Raw genomic sequence first — 16,891 nt, forward strand, 5'->3', positions numbered from 1 at the left:
GATGCTATAAGTTTTTCACGATGTTTTGAGAACCAGGAGAATCCATATTGAGACTTTTGACTAGGTTGAAATGACTGGCAGAGATATGTGACTTTGGTTTAACCTTTAATGAGTTGCTGAGAGACCGTTTGGTATGTGGGATTAATGATGTAACCATGCAAGACCGTCTACTAGCTCAAGCCCAACTGGATTTCAAACAGGCACTACAACCAGCTTTGTCATTGGAAAATGCGGCAGTGGAGAATATAAGTTGCAGGATATTCCGATGGAAGTAGTCGAAAGTGAGAACTGCAGATGCTGGAGATTAGAGTCAAGATTAGAATGGTGCTGGAAAAGCACAACAGGTCAGGCAGCATCTGAGGAGCAGAAAAATCGATGTTTCGGGCAGGAGCCCTTCATGAGGAATGAGGCTGAAGCCTCGGGAGTGGGGATTAGTACAGCACTATACCATCATTCATCCAATGTCTGGCAGAAAGAACAGTCTAAAGTTTGAGGCAGGCTTAAAGAAACAGCCTGTATCTTCACTCGATACTAAACTGTCCTTATTGGACCACCCCTCATGCAACTACAGAGTTAGCTCCAGCACAATTGCTAATGGGAAGAAGTCTTCACACCCCCCAGGTTAAATCTGATTTTCTCAGACCTGGGGTGGAGGGGGAAACAGCATCAGGAACACCAATACCAGACATAAAGTGAAAAAGAAAGTTTATTTCAGGGGACAAAGTTTGGTGTAGGAACCTGCATGGTTAAGAGGCATGGTAGACATAAGGTCAGGTCCAGTAATGTATAAAGTTCAGGTAGGTGTGGCGGTCCTCACCAAGCATGTGGATCATATGAAGTTAAAAATCATACAACACGATGTTATAGTCCAACAGGTTTATTTGGAAGCACTTGCTTTTGGAGCGATGCTCTTTCATCAGATGGTTATGAAAACTGCAAACTCACAAAGAGTGCTGGAGCAAAATGTGCCCAGCTTCTTGACAACCTTTCCGTCTGTTCTGGGATTTGTGGATTCTCCGTCTCCCTCAAGCGTTGAAGATACCTTGAAATCTGAGATGGGCATAACTGATGTCAACACCTATGCTACCTGAATAAGAGAATGAATTTCTTTTGAGACACTCCGGGGGCAAGCTATTGTGTGTTACTTGCTGCCCATGTCAGAGGCTGAGTTGGAGGAACCAGACCTGGTGCTAAAACGCTAAAGGAGGAGCTACAACAAAATGAACTGACTGATGTCCTTGGACTCAGAAGGGGAGGGATGTAATGATTATAATGTTGTCAGCCAGATGGATCCCATAGAGTATGAGTTGCCTGACTGAGGCTGTTAATCTGATCTAATCAGGAAGCCCGGGATGACAGATAAGAACAGGAGTGTCAGAAATTCTGTTCACTCTGAGAGCTGGCTCTGAGGAAGCTGGATAGGGTGAATAGCCAAGGTCTTTCTCCCTGTGTAGGCAAGTCTAAAACTGGAGGGTATAGATTCATAAAGTCATAGAGATATACAGCATGGAAACAGACCCTTCAGTCCAACTCGATCATGCCGACCAGATATCCCAACCCAATCTAGTCCCACCTGCCAGCACCCGGCCCATATCCCTCCAAACCCTTCCTATTCACATACCCACCCAAATGTCTCTTAAATGTTGCAATTGTACCAGCCTCCACCACTTCCTCTGGCAGCTCATTCCATACACATACCAACCTCTGCTTGAAAAAGTTGCCCCTTAGGCCCCTTTTATATCTTTCCCCTCTCACCCTAAACCTATGGTCTTTAGTTCTGGACTCCCCCATCCCAGGGAAAATACTTTGTCTATTTATCCAATCCATGCACCTCATAATTTTGTTAGCCTCTATAAGGTCATACCTCACCCTCCGATGCTGCAGAGAAAACAGCCCCAGCCTGTTCGGCCTCTCCCCTTAGCTCAAATCCTCCAACCCTGGCAACATCCTTGTAAATCTTTTCTGAACTCTTTCAAATTTCACAACATCTTTCCAATAGGAAGGAGACCAGAATTGCATGCAATATTCCAACAGTGGACTAACCAATGTCCTGATGAAGGGCTTATGCCCGAAACGTCGAATTTCCTGTTCCTTGGATGCTGCCTGGCCTGCTGTGCTTTAACCAGCAACACATTTTCAACTGTGATCTCCAGCATCTGCAGACCTCATTTTTTACTCTAACCAATGTCCTGTACAATCACAACATGACCTCCCAACCCCTGTACTCAATACTCCTGGCCAATAAAGGAAAGCATATCAAACGCTTTCTTCACTATCCTATCTACCTGCGACTCCACTTTCAAGGAGCTATGAACCTGTATTCCAAGGTCTCTTTGTTCAGCAACACTCCCTAGCACCTTACCATTAAGTGTATAAGTCCTGCTAAGATTTGCTTACTCCAAAATGCTGCACCTCGCATTTATCTGAATCAAACTCTATCTTCCACTTCTTGGCTCATTGGCTCAACTGATCAAGATCCTGTTGTAATCCGAGGTAACCTTCTTCGCTGTCCACTACACCTCCAATTTTGGTGTCATCTGCAAACTTACTCATTGTATCTCTTAAGCTCGCATCCAAATCATTTATGTAAGTGACAAAAAGTAGTGGACCCAGCACCGATCCTTGTGGCACTCCACTGGTCACAGGCCTCCAGTCTGAAAAACAACCCTCCACCATCACCACCCTCTGTCTTCTATCTTTAAGCCAGTTCTGTATCCAAATGGCTAGTTCTCCCTTTATTCCATGAGATCTAACCTTGCTAACCAGTCTCCCATGGGGAACCTTGTCGAACGCCTTACTGACATCTGTATAGATCACATACAGACTTCAGTAAGGCATTCAACAAGGTTCCTCATCAATCCTCTTTGTTCCTTCTTCAAAAAACTCAATCAAGTTTGTGAGATATTATTTCCCACACACAAAGCCATGTTGACTATCCCTAATCAGTCCTTGCGTTTCCAAATACCTGTACATCCTGTCCCTCAGGATTCCCTCCAAAAACTTGCCTACCACTGACGTCAAGCTCACTGATCTATAGTTCCCTGGCTTGTCCTTACCACCCTTCTAAGGGGAGAGGAAAAAGATTTTAAAAAGACCTGAGGGGTAGCTTTTTCATACAGTGGGTGGTGCATGTATGGAACAAGAGGAAATGGTGGGAACAGTACAATTACAACATTTACAAGGCATCTAGATTGCATATGAATAGGAAGGATTCAGAGAGATTTGGGCCAAATGCTGGTAAATGGTATTAGGGATTGGGATGTCTGGTCTGCATAGATGGGTTGGACCAAAAGATCTATTTCCAAGCTGTATGACTCTGTGTCTGGATATTGCTGCTCTTTACATGATTTCCTGCACCCATCATTCAATTCTGAAGAAGGGTCGCTGAACCTGAAATGCTTTTTCTGCACAGATGCTGCAGACCTACTGAGTTTCTCCAGCTGTTTCTGTTTTTATTTCAGATCTCCAGCATCAACAGATCTTTGTCTTTAGATCTCTAGATTTGATTGTGATTATAGAATGGGGACATAAGATTATAAACTACAATTGAGTGTAATTGTACTGCTGCTCAGGGTAGACATTTTATTAATATCTGTAAAGCAATGCTTAAATTACACTGATTTTGTTCTTATTAGAGCCATAGAGATGTACAGCACAGAAATAGACCCTTTGGTCCAACTCGGCCATGCCAACCAGATATCTCAATCCAATCTAGTCCCACCTGTCAGCACCTGGCCCATATTCCTCCAGACCCTTCCTGTTCATATACCCATCCAGATGCCTTTTAAAGATTGCAATTATACCAGCCTCCACCACTTCCTCTGGTAGCTCATTGTATACACACAACACCATCTACATGAAAAAGTTGCCCCTTAGGTCCCTTTTATATCTTTCCCCTCTCACCCTAAACCTACGCCCTCTAGTTCTGGACTCCCCCACCCCAGGGAAAAGACTTTGTCTATTTACCCTATCCATGCCCCTCATAATTTTGTAAACCTCTATAAGTTCTCCCCTCAGCCTCCGACGCTCCAGGGAAAACATCCCCAGCCTGTTCAGCCTCTCCCTGTAGCTCAAATCCTCCAATCCTGGCAACATCCTTGTAAATGTTTTCAGAACCCTTTCAAGTTTCACAACATCTTTCCGATAGGAAGGAGACCAGAATTGCACGCAATATTCCAACAGTGGCCTAACCAATGTCCTGTACAGCTGCAACATGACCTCCCAACTCCTGTACTCAATACTCTGACCAATAAAGGAAAGCAAACTGAACACCTTCTTCACTATCCTATCTACCTGCGACTCCACTTTCAAGGAGCTATGAACCTGCACTCCAAGGTCTCTTTGTTCAGCAACACTCCCTGGAACCTTACCATTAAGTGTATAAGTCCTGCTAAGATTTTGTTAAAGTCTTGGCTATTGGTTTTCTCAAGGGGGTCATCTGGAATTTTTTTTGTTATTGGTTTAGTGTCAGGGGGGTCATTCTGTGGAAAAATTAATCATGATGTTGGAGGGGCCAAACACGGTTTTCATATTCTAAAGTATATTCTGGTGAAGGATCGAAACGCGTAACTGTATTCTTTAAAACTAATTTACCTCAAAAAGCGTGTTTAATAAAGGTAATGCAGCCCTCCTCGTAGACAGAGGTTTCGATCGAATGTTTGGTGCTCCTCCAGGCCCCTCTCGGTGGATGTGTCTGTGATCGGCTGCTTTGGGCTGACTGTTTATTTTTGAATTGTGTTTGACCGTTGGGCGCGAGGCTGGGCCCTGGATCCGCAGCGGCGCCTCGCCAGGCCGCCTGGCCGCCGGTATCCGCAATGGCTGACATTCTCATTTTCCTCATTCGCGGCCTGGGCCGGGCCCTGGACCTGCTCTGCTTCCTGCTGGACCTCAATTTCTGGCTGGTCTCCTCTGTGGTCGCTGCTGTCTCAGGTACCGTGCATTTGCTGCTGTGTCTGCCCGGTGCCGTGGCGTGTCTGCTCGCCCTGTGCTGCAACCTGCTGGGGCTGCTGGTACTGGGGGCGGCGGAGTTGTCTTACAGCGCCCTGCACTTCGTTCTCAACCTGGTGTGCAGTTTGCTGAGCGTGCTGTTCAGCCTGGCAGAAAGTCTGAAGCTGGTGGGTCACCTGCTTTCTTACCTAAGCCTGAGGGGACGGGAGATGCTGCAAAGGGGATTCGCCAACGCGTTCAGCTCTAGTCACCACTTTCTCAAGCAGGCGTGGGATGCTGTGGGGATCCTGGTTAGCCTGTCTGCATATTTTGTCAATACCTTCATCAACTTGTTCCTCATTGGAACCCAGAACCTCCTTTCTCTTGTCACAATGCTGTGGGACCCCTTGGTAAAAGTATCGGATGTCTTTGCTTCAATTCTCACCTATTTGTCAAGCAGTGTCCTTGGCAATGTGATCCTGCTGTGGACACCGTGCCAGTTTGTCATCGAAGTCCTGATGTCCCTCACCAAACTGTTGGTTGACATTTTTCTCCTGAATCTGTATGGGTTGGCAATCACTTTTGTTGTCATCTCCGTCACAACAATATATGTAAATCCAGAGTTAATATTGAGGATTACTAATCAGATGACTCTATACTTGAGCATTGCACCAAATCTTCAGTGGATCAGGAGAAATATTGCACATATCTGTGGGTTAGTAGTGGCTACTGTGCAGCTGATGGTCAACTCTGAGACATGGCAACAAATATACAGTCAACAACTACATGGGTTGAACCCTGATTATATCAGTAACTGGCCTCTTGACCAAAGAAGGCAACACCAGACTGATCGTAATGACAACTTGGAGGATCGAACAATCACGGACCAACAACTAACTCTCCAGTTAGAACAGCAAATAGATCCCACCCCAGCTCAAGGAAATGGTAACCCTCTAAGGGAGCAGTTAACCATGGCTGAGACATCTGTATGTGGACCAGAAGCTGGCAATGGATTGTTGTCTTCAGTAGCAAAACCAGCAGGTGGCAAAGACAATAATAGCAATGTTCCTGTGGAAAACAATCTTTGGATGCTTTTGAAGGAGCAAGAAGAACGAAAAAAATGTGTTATTTGTCAGGACCAAGCAAAATCTGTGTTGTTGCTCCCATGCCGACACTTATGCCTCTGTCAAGGTTGCACAGCTATTCTCTTGGAGCAGCCTGTCTACCAACGCAACTGCCCACTTTGCCGCCAGATGATCCTACAAACATTGGATGTATATTTCTGATTGGCTGTTTGAATAAGCTTTAACAGAAAGGGTTTGATTTGTTGGTGTCTTTAATTGACCTATCATTGAAGTGTTAACTGAACACATTTTTAATTTGTTGTGCAAATCTTTAGCCATGGGCTTTAGAATTCAAATATGATTCCCTTTCTTTTCAACCATGACCAGTACAAGCACTGCTGTATACAAATATTATGTTAAGAATGTATGTATGTATTATTGGGAATTGGGAACCTCGGTTCCAGCACTTCATTCGGTAACCTGTCCAAGTGATAACTGAAAACACAATTGATTTTTCTTATGTTCAGTTGTGTATGCTTCAGCATCTGCCATCTTAGTCACTGGTTTCTAGAGATGACAGTGAGAAACTGAAACCACGAAGTTCTGACTGCTCAGTGACCAGCATTGTCTGGTCAACAAATGCAAGAGTTTGGGGTGGTGGGGAAACGCCGCAAAATAATCAGCTTTGAGAGGCTGGTGCTATCGATTCAATGATTGTTTAATATTTTAGTACAGTGAGCTGTACAGGGTCAGGACCCAATGATCATATATTTCTGGATTGTCTTTACAATTTATCTGAAATGTAATTTTCCTTCTTTCAAGACAAATTGTAAATTATTTTTACATGAATGGTCCTTGGGTTATTTATCTGATAATTTGGAGAATGTTCCCAAAATTTTGTTTATAGAATGCTGAAACACAGTATACATTGTGAGCAACGAGATACAGTAACAAAGTTTGAAGTTACATAGGTTGTTTAGAAAAGCAGCTGAACAGTGTCTCCAATTAAGGTGTGACACCACATGAAAATCTATCTACATTTAAGTTTTTTTTCACGTTTTTAGTTTTATTCCTTTAAATAATCACAGTAATTCTTGACCAAATCTGAATTGCAGATTACAAAGGTCAAAGAGAGTTTTACTTCTTTTTTGGGCTTTTTATTAGTAATGCTACACACCAAAGAATAGTGGCACTGTTCAATGGATGTCTCCAGACATTTGAGGCATTTGGAACTAAAGATTACTTTAAGAAATAAAGCTTTGAGGACCATTTCTCTGTCGACTGGAGTTGGGGTAGTGGATGGGTTAGTTCTTGGGTCCTGTGCAGACTAACTGATAAATGCACTGCTTAAATTATTTCTCTCATACCAAATGCTTGTCAGTACAGATTCTGTCTGAATATTGCATGCTTTCTGCTGCACAGATCTGAATTTGCTGAGATGCTGAACTTAAGACTCCTACTACAACAAGTATTTTTATAGTAACACAACCTGAAATAAATGTTTGTCTTTTAAATTTATTGAGGTGAAGATCTTGTATCACAAGAAGATTCCTGATGAAGGGCTTATGCCTGAAACGTCAAATTTCCTGTTCCTTGGATGCTGCCTAACCTGCTGTGCTTTAACCAGCAACACATTTTCAACTCTGATCTCCAGCACCTGCAGACCTAATTTTTTATCACAAGAATATTATCTTACTTTACTCTATCTACATCAGCTGATTGTATGCCAAGCATTTCATAGTCAATATTATGCTAACAATATTTGGAAGTGTGTATATGATGATGGTGGCTGAAGTGTTCTTCAGATTGCTTTCCTTGAGCTTGGTACCTACCTGTAATGGAAGTCTTTTGTGAGACATTATAGATGTGAGAGTTGCACACCTCTGATTTTGGAATTTGTAGTTCTCAGTATAACGTTTGTAGATCAAGACAATGATAAGCGAAATGAAGAATCTAACATAGATCTAAAAAGCTTGAATATATTCTGACCCATTGGCCTAGATTTTAAACTACACCTGCCCTACCTCAGATAAGTACAAAGGTGTTGAGCAAAGTGTTAGAATCAAAAAATGCTTCCTTCTTGGTTGCCATAATAATGACAGAGATGCAGACCCTAATTGAGACTCCTACTGAAAACAGTTAGTACCATGATTTCACCTGTGCTAGGAATTAATTTTAACAGATCTTACATGGGTGAGTATGATACTCTGTTGCCCGACATCAGAAACATGAACTGACAGGTCACATGAGGATTAGTAAGTTTAAATACCCCCTTTTGTGTCTTAGCACTTAGCACTATACCTCTTAGCACAAAAGGAAATCAGTATTCCCTTCAAATCTTGCAAGTTCTTGGTTTTCCTCAGCATTCCCCTCATAGACTTCCAATATGGTTCAACAAAATCCCCTCCTGCCATTGATGATCTATTTTCCATGAGCTCCTGCCTGCAGCCAAATTTCTGCTTCCGCCCAATGATCAAGTGGTGAATCTGGTCAGGAATCCAGCATATTTAAGTGACCATGTCTTCTACAACCTCAAATTTATTTGAATGCAATGCCCTTCTGCTCAGTCAGTCCCTTCTTGAAACCCTTCTTGTATTATTAAATCCATAATCTACAAATGGTTACTGTGAGGATTAAATCAGTGTTAGTTTCCATTACTGTCTTTTACCATCCCAGACAAGCAAATTTCTGTAAAGAATTAGAACATAGAACATTACAGCACAGTACAGGCCCTTCGGCCCTCAATGTTGCACCGCCCTGTCATATTAATCTGAAGCCCATCCCACCTACACTATTCCGTGTACGTCCATTTGGCTGTCCAATGACGACTTAAATGCACTTAAACCTGGCGAATCTACTACCGAAGCAGGCAAAGCATTCCATACCCTTACTACTCTCTGAGTAAAGAAACTACCTATGACATCTGTCTTATACTTATCTCCTAATTACTATTTTCTGACCCATGACTTTCACTAATAACCAAGTAGATAAAAGACTGCACTAAAGTATGCAGTTTCAAGGTTTAATTGTGATTACAATTAGTCTTAATGTTAAGCTCAGGAGAATGAGTTAAAATTTTCACTCTCAATTGTTCATCATTCACAATAGAAGATGTCTTTATGTGGACCTCAGTTGACAAGTGTATTTGTGCGAGCTTCAATTTCTTTCTATGCACCGTCCTCTCACTATGGAATAGCTGACAGCTGAAGCATTTCATCTTTATGGACTGAGTTCTTTTGCTTATAATGACACATAGGAATAGAGTTAAAAATCACACAACACCAGGTTATAGTCCAACAGGTTTATTTGGAAGCACTAGCTTTCAGAGCACTGCTCCTTCATCAGGTAACTGTGGAAGAGGATCATAAGAGACATAATTTATAGCAAAAGATTACAGTATCATGCAGCTGAAATGATATATTGAACAAACCTAGATTGCTGTTAAGTCTTTCATCTTTTAGAATGGGCTGCAGGTCTCAGTTTATTAATATGTAAATCCCGGAACTTTCTCGAGATAATGTGACTTAAAAGAATTTCTGGGATTTACATATTAATGGTCTGGCAGCATCTGTGGAGAGAAATCAGAGTTAATGTTTTAGGTCAGCTGACCCTTACTCAGAACTGTTGGTAGCTAGGACAAAGTTTTTTGTTTTATGCAGGAGATACAATGGGCTTAGGGGATAAGGAGTAAACAATAGGTGGAGATAGAACCCGAAGAGAGAGAACAGTTGGGCAGTCAAAGGAGTGGGTACCGGTCAGGCCTGGAGAATGAATGCCTGCTAATGGGGACTGTTCGTGGCTCACAATAATTAGTGTGTAATTGCAAACCATGTGATAAAGCCTGCTGTTTTGGGGGGAGGTGAGTAGTGAGAGGGGAGCGGTGATAATGTTGGGGTAAGAATATGGAAGAAGATGCCTTAAGCCCTAAAAATATTGAAATTGATATTGAATCCAATAGAGTTCCCAAACAGAAAATGAGTTGCTGTTTTTCCAGCTTGTGCTGAGCTTTGCTGGAGCACTGCAGCAAGCCTGACTGGCCAAGCAACAGGGTACACAAGTGTGTGAAAGTGGCAGGCAACTGGAAGCTCTTTTTTTTTGCTGATAGAATGTAGCTGTACTGCAAAGTATACTTAGATTATGCTTTGTTTGCTGATTGTTCCCATGGTGACATGGCTGAGTGGTTAGCACTGCTGCCTCACAACGTCAGTGAACCGGGTTCGATTCCAGCCTCAGGTGACTGTCTGTACGGAGTTTGCACAAGCTCCTGTTTCTGTGTGGGATTCCTCCCATAGTCCAAAGATATCCAGGTTAGATGGATTGGCAATGTTAAATTGCCAATAATGTCTAGGGATGTGCAGGCCAGGTGGATTAGCCATGGGAGAAGGTTATTAAGTGGAGGGGGGAGGGGGTGGCATGGTTTCTGAGTGGGATACTCTTTGGATGATTAGTGTGGACTTGATAGACCAACTGGCCTGTTTCCACACAGTAGGGATTCTGTTATCTATATAGAGGAAACCACATTGTGAGCAGTGAATGCAGAAGACTGGATTAAGTGAAGTGCTTGTAAAGTGCTGCTTCACCTAGAAGGTATGTTTGGGCCCTTGGAGACTGAGGATGGCACGGTGGCACAGTGGTTAGCACTGCTGCCTCACAGCGCCAGGGACCTGGGTTCAATTCCCGCCTCAGGCGACTGACTGTGTGGAGTTTGCACGTTCTCCCTGTGTCTGCGTGGGTTTCCTCCGGGTGCTCCGGTTTCCTCCCACAGTCCAAAGATGTGCGGGTTAGGTGAATTGGCCATGCTAAATTGCCCGTAGTGTTAGGTAAGGGGTATATGTAGGGGTATGGGTGGGTTGCGCTTCGGCGGGTCGGTGTGGACTTGTTGGGCCGAAGGGCCTGTTTCCACACTGTAACTAATCTAATCTAAAAAAAGTAAGCTGGCAGGTGTTAAACCTTAGCAGTTGCAAGGAAAGATGAGAGGTGGGACTGTAGGAGGTTTTAGGAGTGAAGGGGGAGTGCTCCAGAAGGAATGATCCTTGTGGAAGGCTGACAAGGGAGTGAAGGGGAATATGTGTCTGGTGGTGGAATCCTGTTAGAGGTGGCAGAAGTGACAGCAAATGATGCTTTGGATGTGGATCGTTGGTGAGGACAAAGGAGATCCTATTGTGGGAGGACAGAGGGAGCGAGAGGTGAAATGCAGGAGATGGGTTGAACCCGACTGAGGACACTGTCCACTATAGTGCTGGGGAGTCCTCGGTTGAGGAAGAAGGTGGACATTTTGCAGACCTCTTTATTGAAGTTGGCATAGTTAGAACAGATTCGATGTGGACAGAGAAACTGAGAGAATGGAATAGAGTCTTTACGGGAAGCAGTCTGTGAAGATGTACAGTCTAGATAACTGAGAGTCAGTGCGTTTGTAGTGGATATTGATGGTCAGCCTATCCCCGGAAATAAAAACACAGATGTCAAGGAGGGGAAGGAAGGAGTCAGAGAGAGACCACGTGAAGGTGAGAGCGGAGTGGAAATTGGAAGCAAAATTGATAAACTTCCAATTTTTGATGAGAGAGGGATGCAGCACCAGTGATATTGATATAGTAGTGAAAAAGTTGAGTGGAGGCCAGAATAGGACTGGAACAAGGAATGTTCCACGTATCCCATAAAGGGACAGCCATAACTGGCGCCCATGCGGGTACCCACGGCTATCCTTTTGACCTGAGGAAAGTGAGAGGATTTAAAAGAGACATTGTTCATTGTGAGGATGAGCTGGATGGGGTGATTCAGGCCTTTTTCTAGGAAGAAGGAAAGAACCCTGAGATCATCCTGATGGGGCACAGATGTATAAAGGGATTGCTCATCCCTTGGTCAAGAGGAGGTCACTGGAGGGAGCCCACAAATTGGAAATTCTGAAACTGAAGCAAAGCACAGGAAGTGACTGGACAAGGAGAGAAAAAAAACCGAGTTGAGATAGGAAGAGAAGAGTTCTATGGGACACCCACCAGAAGGAACAATGTGTCTGGGCAGGCCTGTTTGTGGATTTTGAGAAGGAAGTAGAAGTGAGCTGTGTGGAGTTGAGAGACTGAGCTTGGAGGCAGTGTGGTGTGGTGAGATTACCAGATGAAGTGGGGTTAGTGACTGTTGTGGACAAGGTAGCCTGTTGTTCCATTGTGTGTTCAGGGTCCAGGAGGAAATAAGAGAAAGTATCTGAGAGCTAGCGCTCAGCCTCTGCAATGTAGAGGTCAGTCCCTCAGACTACAACAGCACTACCCTTATCAGCAAGCTTAATGACAAAATCGGGGTTGGATCTGAAAGCACAAGAGTGTAGTCACTTCATGGGGAGATAGATTGGAATGGATGAGGGGGGCACAGAAATTGAGGTGACCAATGTCAATTCACAGTTCTCGATGAACAGGTTGAATGCAGGTAAACAGCCAGAGGGAAGGGTCTAGGTGGGGGGAGAGCATTGGAGGTGGGCGAAGAACTCTGTGGGAAGGGGAGAAGACTTAAGAAATGGGCATAGAGGCAAAGGCAATGAGAGAAGAGGTCAATGTCATGTCAGCCAGAATTCAGAGACTGACAACAGAAAAATGCTGGAGATCACAGCAGGTCAGGCAGCACCCATAGAAAGAGAGCAAGTGGATTTTTCACATCTTTATGACTTCATCGGAGCGGACAAGAAGTGTGATGGGGACAGCATTTATGCAACAGTAGAGGGGGGGGGGTGTGGGAGGATTTGTGAGAAAGGCTGTTCGCAGTTCAGATTAAGTGGAATGTGAAAGTGGCAGGACAGTGGTGTCTAACTGACAGTCCCACTGGAGTGGGGAGAGGGCAGAGAGGACATAGTGACAGAGAATACAATCAGTAACACTAAAAGAAAGGGAAGGAATGGCAGTGGGTTCACAATCTGAAGGTGCTGAACTCGATGTTCAGGTTGCGCTGTGATTCATTGGAGCATTGCAGCACGCTGAGGATGGACAAGTGGGCATGTGAGCAGGATGCTATGTTAAAATGAAAAGAGAAAATGCTGGAAAATCTCAGCAGGTCTGGCAGCATCTGTAAGGAGAAAAAGGAGCTGACTTTGACAAAGGGTCAGTTAGACTCTAAACGTCAGCTCTTTTCTCTCCTTACAGATGCTGCCAGACCTGCCGAGATTTTCCAGTATTTTCTCTTTTGGTTTCAGATTCCAGCATCCGCAGTAATTTGCTTTTATGCTGTGTTAAAATGACCGGCTACAGGGAGGTTGGAGTCTTGCTTGTGCATGGACAGGAGGTGTTCCGCAAAGCATTCATACAGTCTGCGTTTGGTTTTTCTAGTGTCAAATAGGTTGCTACACATTTGGTGCAGCAAATCCAGTAGACCAGATTGGAGGAGGCACAGATGGAATGCTGCTTCACCTGGAAGGATTACTTAGGCCCTTGGATAGTGAGCAGGTTGGAGGTGAAGGGTCAAGTGTTGCACCTTCTGCAATTACACGGGAAGGTGTCATGGGAAGAGAGGGTGGTGTTGGTGGTTGAGGAATGGACTAGGATGTCCTGGAGGGAGCGGTCCACAAAATGTAGATAGGGGAAGTGAGGGGAAGATGTATTTGGTGGTGGTGTTTTGCTGGAGTTGTCTGAAATGGCAGAGAATAATTATTTGAATGCGGAAGCTGATGGGACGAAAAGTGAAGACAAAGGGGACCTGATCATGCTGTTGTGAGTGGTCGGAGGTACAGGTGATAGGTTGGATGCGGGTGAGCGCCCTGTCAATCACAGTAGGTGGGAAACCATAGTTATTGAAGAAGGAAGCCATGTCAGCAGTGCTCGTTTGGAAGGTGGCATCATCCGACAGATACAGCGTAGGCGAAGGAACTGGGAGTATGGACTGGAATACTTACAGGACTTGGGGTATGAAGAGCTGTAGTGGAGGTAGCCACGGGAGTTAGTGGCTTTGTAGTGCATTGCACTGGATTGTCCATTCCCTGAAATGGAGATGGAGAGGTCTAGGAAAGGAAGGGAAGTGTCAGAAATGGACCATGTGAAAGTTATAGAGGGATCAAAATTAGAGGCAAAATAAACACATTTTCCTAGGTCCAGGCAAGAGCATGGATGCCATTGAAACAATTGGCGATGTACTGCAAAAAGAATTGTGGTAATTAGTCTGTGTAGGACTGGAACAAGGATTGTTTCATTCCCCATAACGAGGCAGGGCATAAGAGGGACCATGCAGGTGCACATAGCCACTGCCTTGACCTTGCAGAAGTGTGATGGATTAAAGGAGAAATTGTTCAGTGAGAGAACAAATTCAACCAAGCAGAAGACAGTGGTGATGGATGAGGATTGTTCAGGCCCCTGGTCGAGGAAGAAGCCAAGAGCTCTCAGACCATCCTGGTAGGGAATGGAGGTATAGAGGGGATTGGGCATTGATGATGAACAGGAGCCAGTTAGGGCCAGGAACTGGAGATTGTCGATATGGCGGAGAGCATCAGAAGAATCATGGATCTAGGTGGGCAGGGTCTGGAAAATGAAGAGACGATGGAGTCAAGGTAAAAGGAAATGAACTCGGGCAGATATAAGCTGATACAATGGCCTACTGGGGGCAGCCTGGTTTCTGGATTTTAGGAAGGAGGTAAAAGTGGGCTGTCTGGGATTGGGAGACTAAAAGGTTGGAGGAAGTGGGGGAAGGTCTCTGGAGGTAGTGAGTGACAGTATTGGCAACAAAGGCCTCATGTTGGGTCATGGTTCAGGGATAGTATGAAGAAGCTTCCGAGAGTTGGAGTTGAGCTTTGCAGGTTAGAGGTCAGTGTGCAAGACTACAATGGTACCACCCTTGTCTGCAAGGTAGGGTAGGACCTGAGAGAGCAAAGTGTGGCAATTTTAGAAGGGGACAGGTTAGAGTGGATGAGAGGAGCAAAGAAATAGAAACAGCTGATGGTGTGCCAACAGTTTTCAATGTAAAGATTGAGGGCAGGTAAGACACCAGAGGAAGGGGTCCAAGTGGAAGGTAAATACTGAAGATGGGGGAAGGGATGGGTGGGGGGCAGGATGCAGGTGTGGGGAACTCCTGCCCAAAAAAGTAAGTGTGGAGATGGAAGCAGCGGATGAACAGTTCAACAAAACTGAGACCTTTGCTGAGGTCAACATCAGACAGTGAAAGGTCAGATGGGATAATAAATACACAACAAGAGGTAGGTTTGAGAGTGGAAGACAGGTCTGGATATCTGAGTTGTTGCACCTTATGTTCGTTGATGCTTGAGGGAAAATTTATTGTTAGCATGTCAAATGAGCCAGAGGATTAGATGGAACTGGGGAGCAGTACAGCTGTGAACCAATGTGAACTGGTGCTTTTATAGAGAGAGAGAGAGAGATTGAGAGCGTGCTTATGACAAGGCATGGCAATAATTGTGGATCTCTGGATATGGCGAGAACAACTATTAGCAAGGGAACTTCAGGGATTGGAATAAATGTTTTGTTCATCACCTAAGTTCACTTGGCAGCAAACTACCTGCAGAGAAAGAGAAGAGAGCTGCCAGAGATGTTTATTGGATGGAAGATTTTCAAACAGCAACATGTGAGCCATAGCGATCACACTGTTACTACTGTCAGTAAGATGACGAGTTGGTGATACCTGCAGATACCACACTTCAGAGTGAGATGAATGGGAATTGACATTGTTGGCATATTGGTGATTATTATTGAAGTTAAAAATCACACAACACTAGGTTCTATTCCAACAGATTTATTTGAAAGAACAAGCTTTTGGAGTGCTGCTCCTTCAGGTAATGAGTGGGGCAGGATTATAGGACATAGAATTTATAAGTAAAAAATCAAAGTGTCATACAACTGATGCAATGTATTAGACAAACCTAGATAGCTGTTAAATCTTTAATCACTTAGAAAGGGGATGCAGGTTTTGATTGATTAATACGTGAGTCCCAGTTCAACACTGGCACTTCCACATCATTATTGTTGAATACAGGGTTCCTTTACAGATTCAATGAACAGAGAAGATATTTAAGGTTATTTATGAATGACATGTTAGTAGTCTTTTTTTAAGTCTACTTACTTTATCTTTTGTGCAAATTCTGTCACCATCATTTGTTTAATTCTGTAATAATAGCTTTACTGCCTTATGTTTAATTTGGAGAGCTGAATGTTTGTTTAAAAGAAATAATTTATTTTAATTGCTGGTTTTTCTTGTTTGCTTAGGAGTTGAAAGCTTAAAGGAAACTGTAATTTCTTTGTGTGTTTCTACTCTTTTTTTCAACTCTGCTATCAGTATAGTAGATTCTGAGCTTCATAAATTAAGACCTAGACTACAAAAGGAAAGAAGTTGCAAATCCTGATTTGGATTTAACTCTAGGGTATTGTGTCTAATTGTGGAAACTCCAGGAAGGATCTGATGGCTTTAGATAGAATGGAGAAAACATTTCCGAGACTAGTTCCAGGAATAATTGAACAATCGCAAGAATAATTAACTTGGAAAAGCTGGGATTGGTCTCCTTAAAGAGAAGGTCGGGAGGAAACTTGATCGATCTTTTAAAAATCATGAGAGGTCTAGAAAGTCTTGAATAAAAGCTGCTTCCGTTGGTGGAAGGATTTAAAACCAGGAGCACAGAATTTAAGATTATTGGTGAGAAAAGGTAACATGGGGAATAATTTGTTTTTACACGGCAAGATCTCAGGATTTTGAAAACACTAATTGAGAGTGTAACAGAGACAGATTTAGTTGTGGCTTTTGGAAAGGAATTGGCTAAGCAAAAGTAAGGAAATTAACAGGACTCTGGGAAAGGATGAGATGGTGGGTCTATTTCAGTTAGGGGAGAACGTGAGGACGGCAGATGCTGGAGATCAGAGCTGAAAATGTGTTGCTGGAAAAGCACAGCAGGTCAGGCAGCATCCAAAGAGCAGGAGAATCGATGTTTCGGG

At 43.8% G+C, this 16,891-nt stretch overlaps 1 protein-coding gene across 1 annotated transcript; it reads left to right on the forward strand.

Moving 5' to 3' along the window:
- Positions 1 to 4,701: 4,701 nt before the first annotated feature.
- On the forward strand, positions 4,702 to 7,504 carry rnf26 (ring finger protein 26). The gene has a single exon (XM_060846722.1). It carries the CDS (start codon positions 4,815 to 4,817, stop codon positions 6,210 to 6,212), a length of 1,398 nt encoding a protein of 465 aa, XP_060702705.1. The 5' UTR covers positions 4,702 to 4,814; the 3' UTR covers positions 6,213 to 7,504.
- The last annotated feature ends 9,387 nt before the right edge of the window (positions 7,505 to 16,891 follow it).

Source organism: Hemiscyllium ocellatum, chromosome 29 (genome assembly GCF_020745735.1).
Source record: "Hemiscyllium ocellatum isolate sHemOce1 chromosome 29, sHemOce1.pat.X.cur, whole genome shotgun sequence".
NCBI classification, from domain to species: Eukaryota; Metazoa; Chordata; class Chondrichthyes; order Orectolobiformes; family Hemiscylliidae; genus Hemiscyllium; species Hemiscyllium ocellatum.

Coding starts and splice junctions, on each gene's coding strand:
- rnf26 (XM_060846722.1), top strand. CDS start 4,815: ATGGCTGACATTCTCATTTTCCTCATTCGCGGCCTGGGCCGGGCCCTG.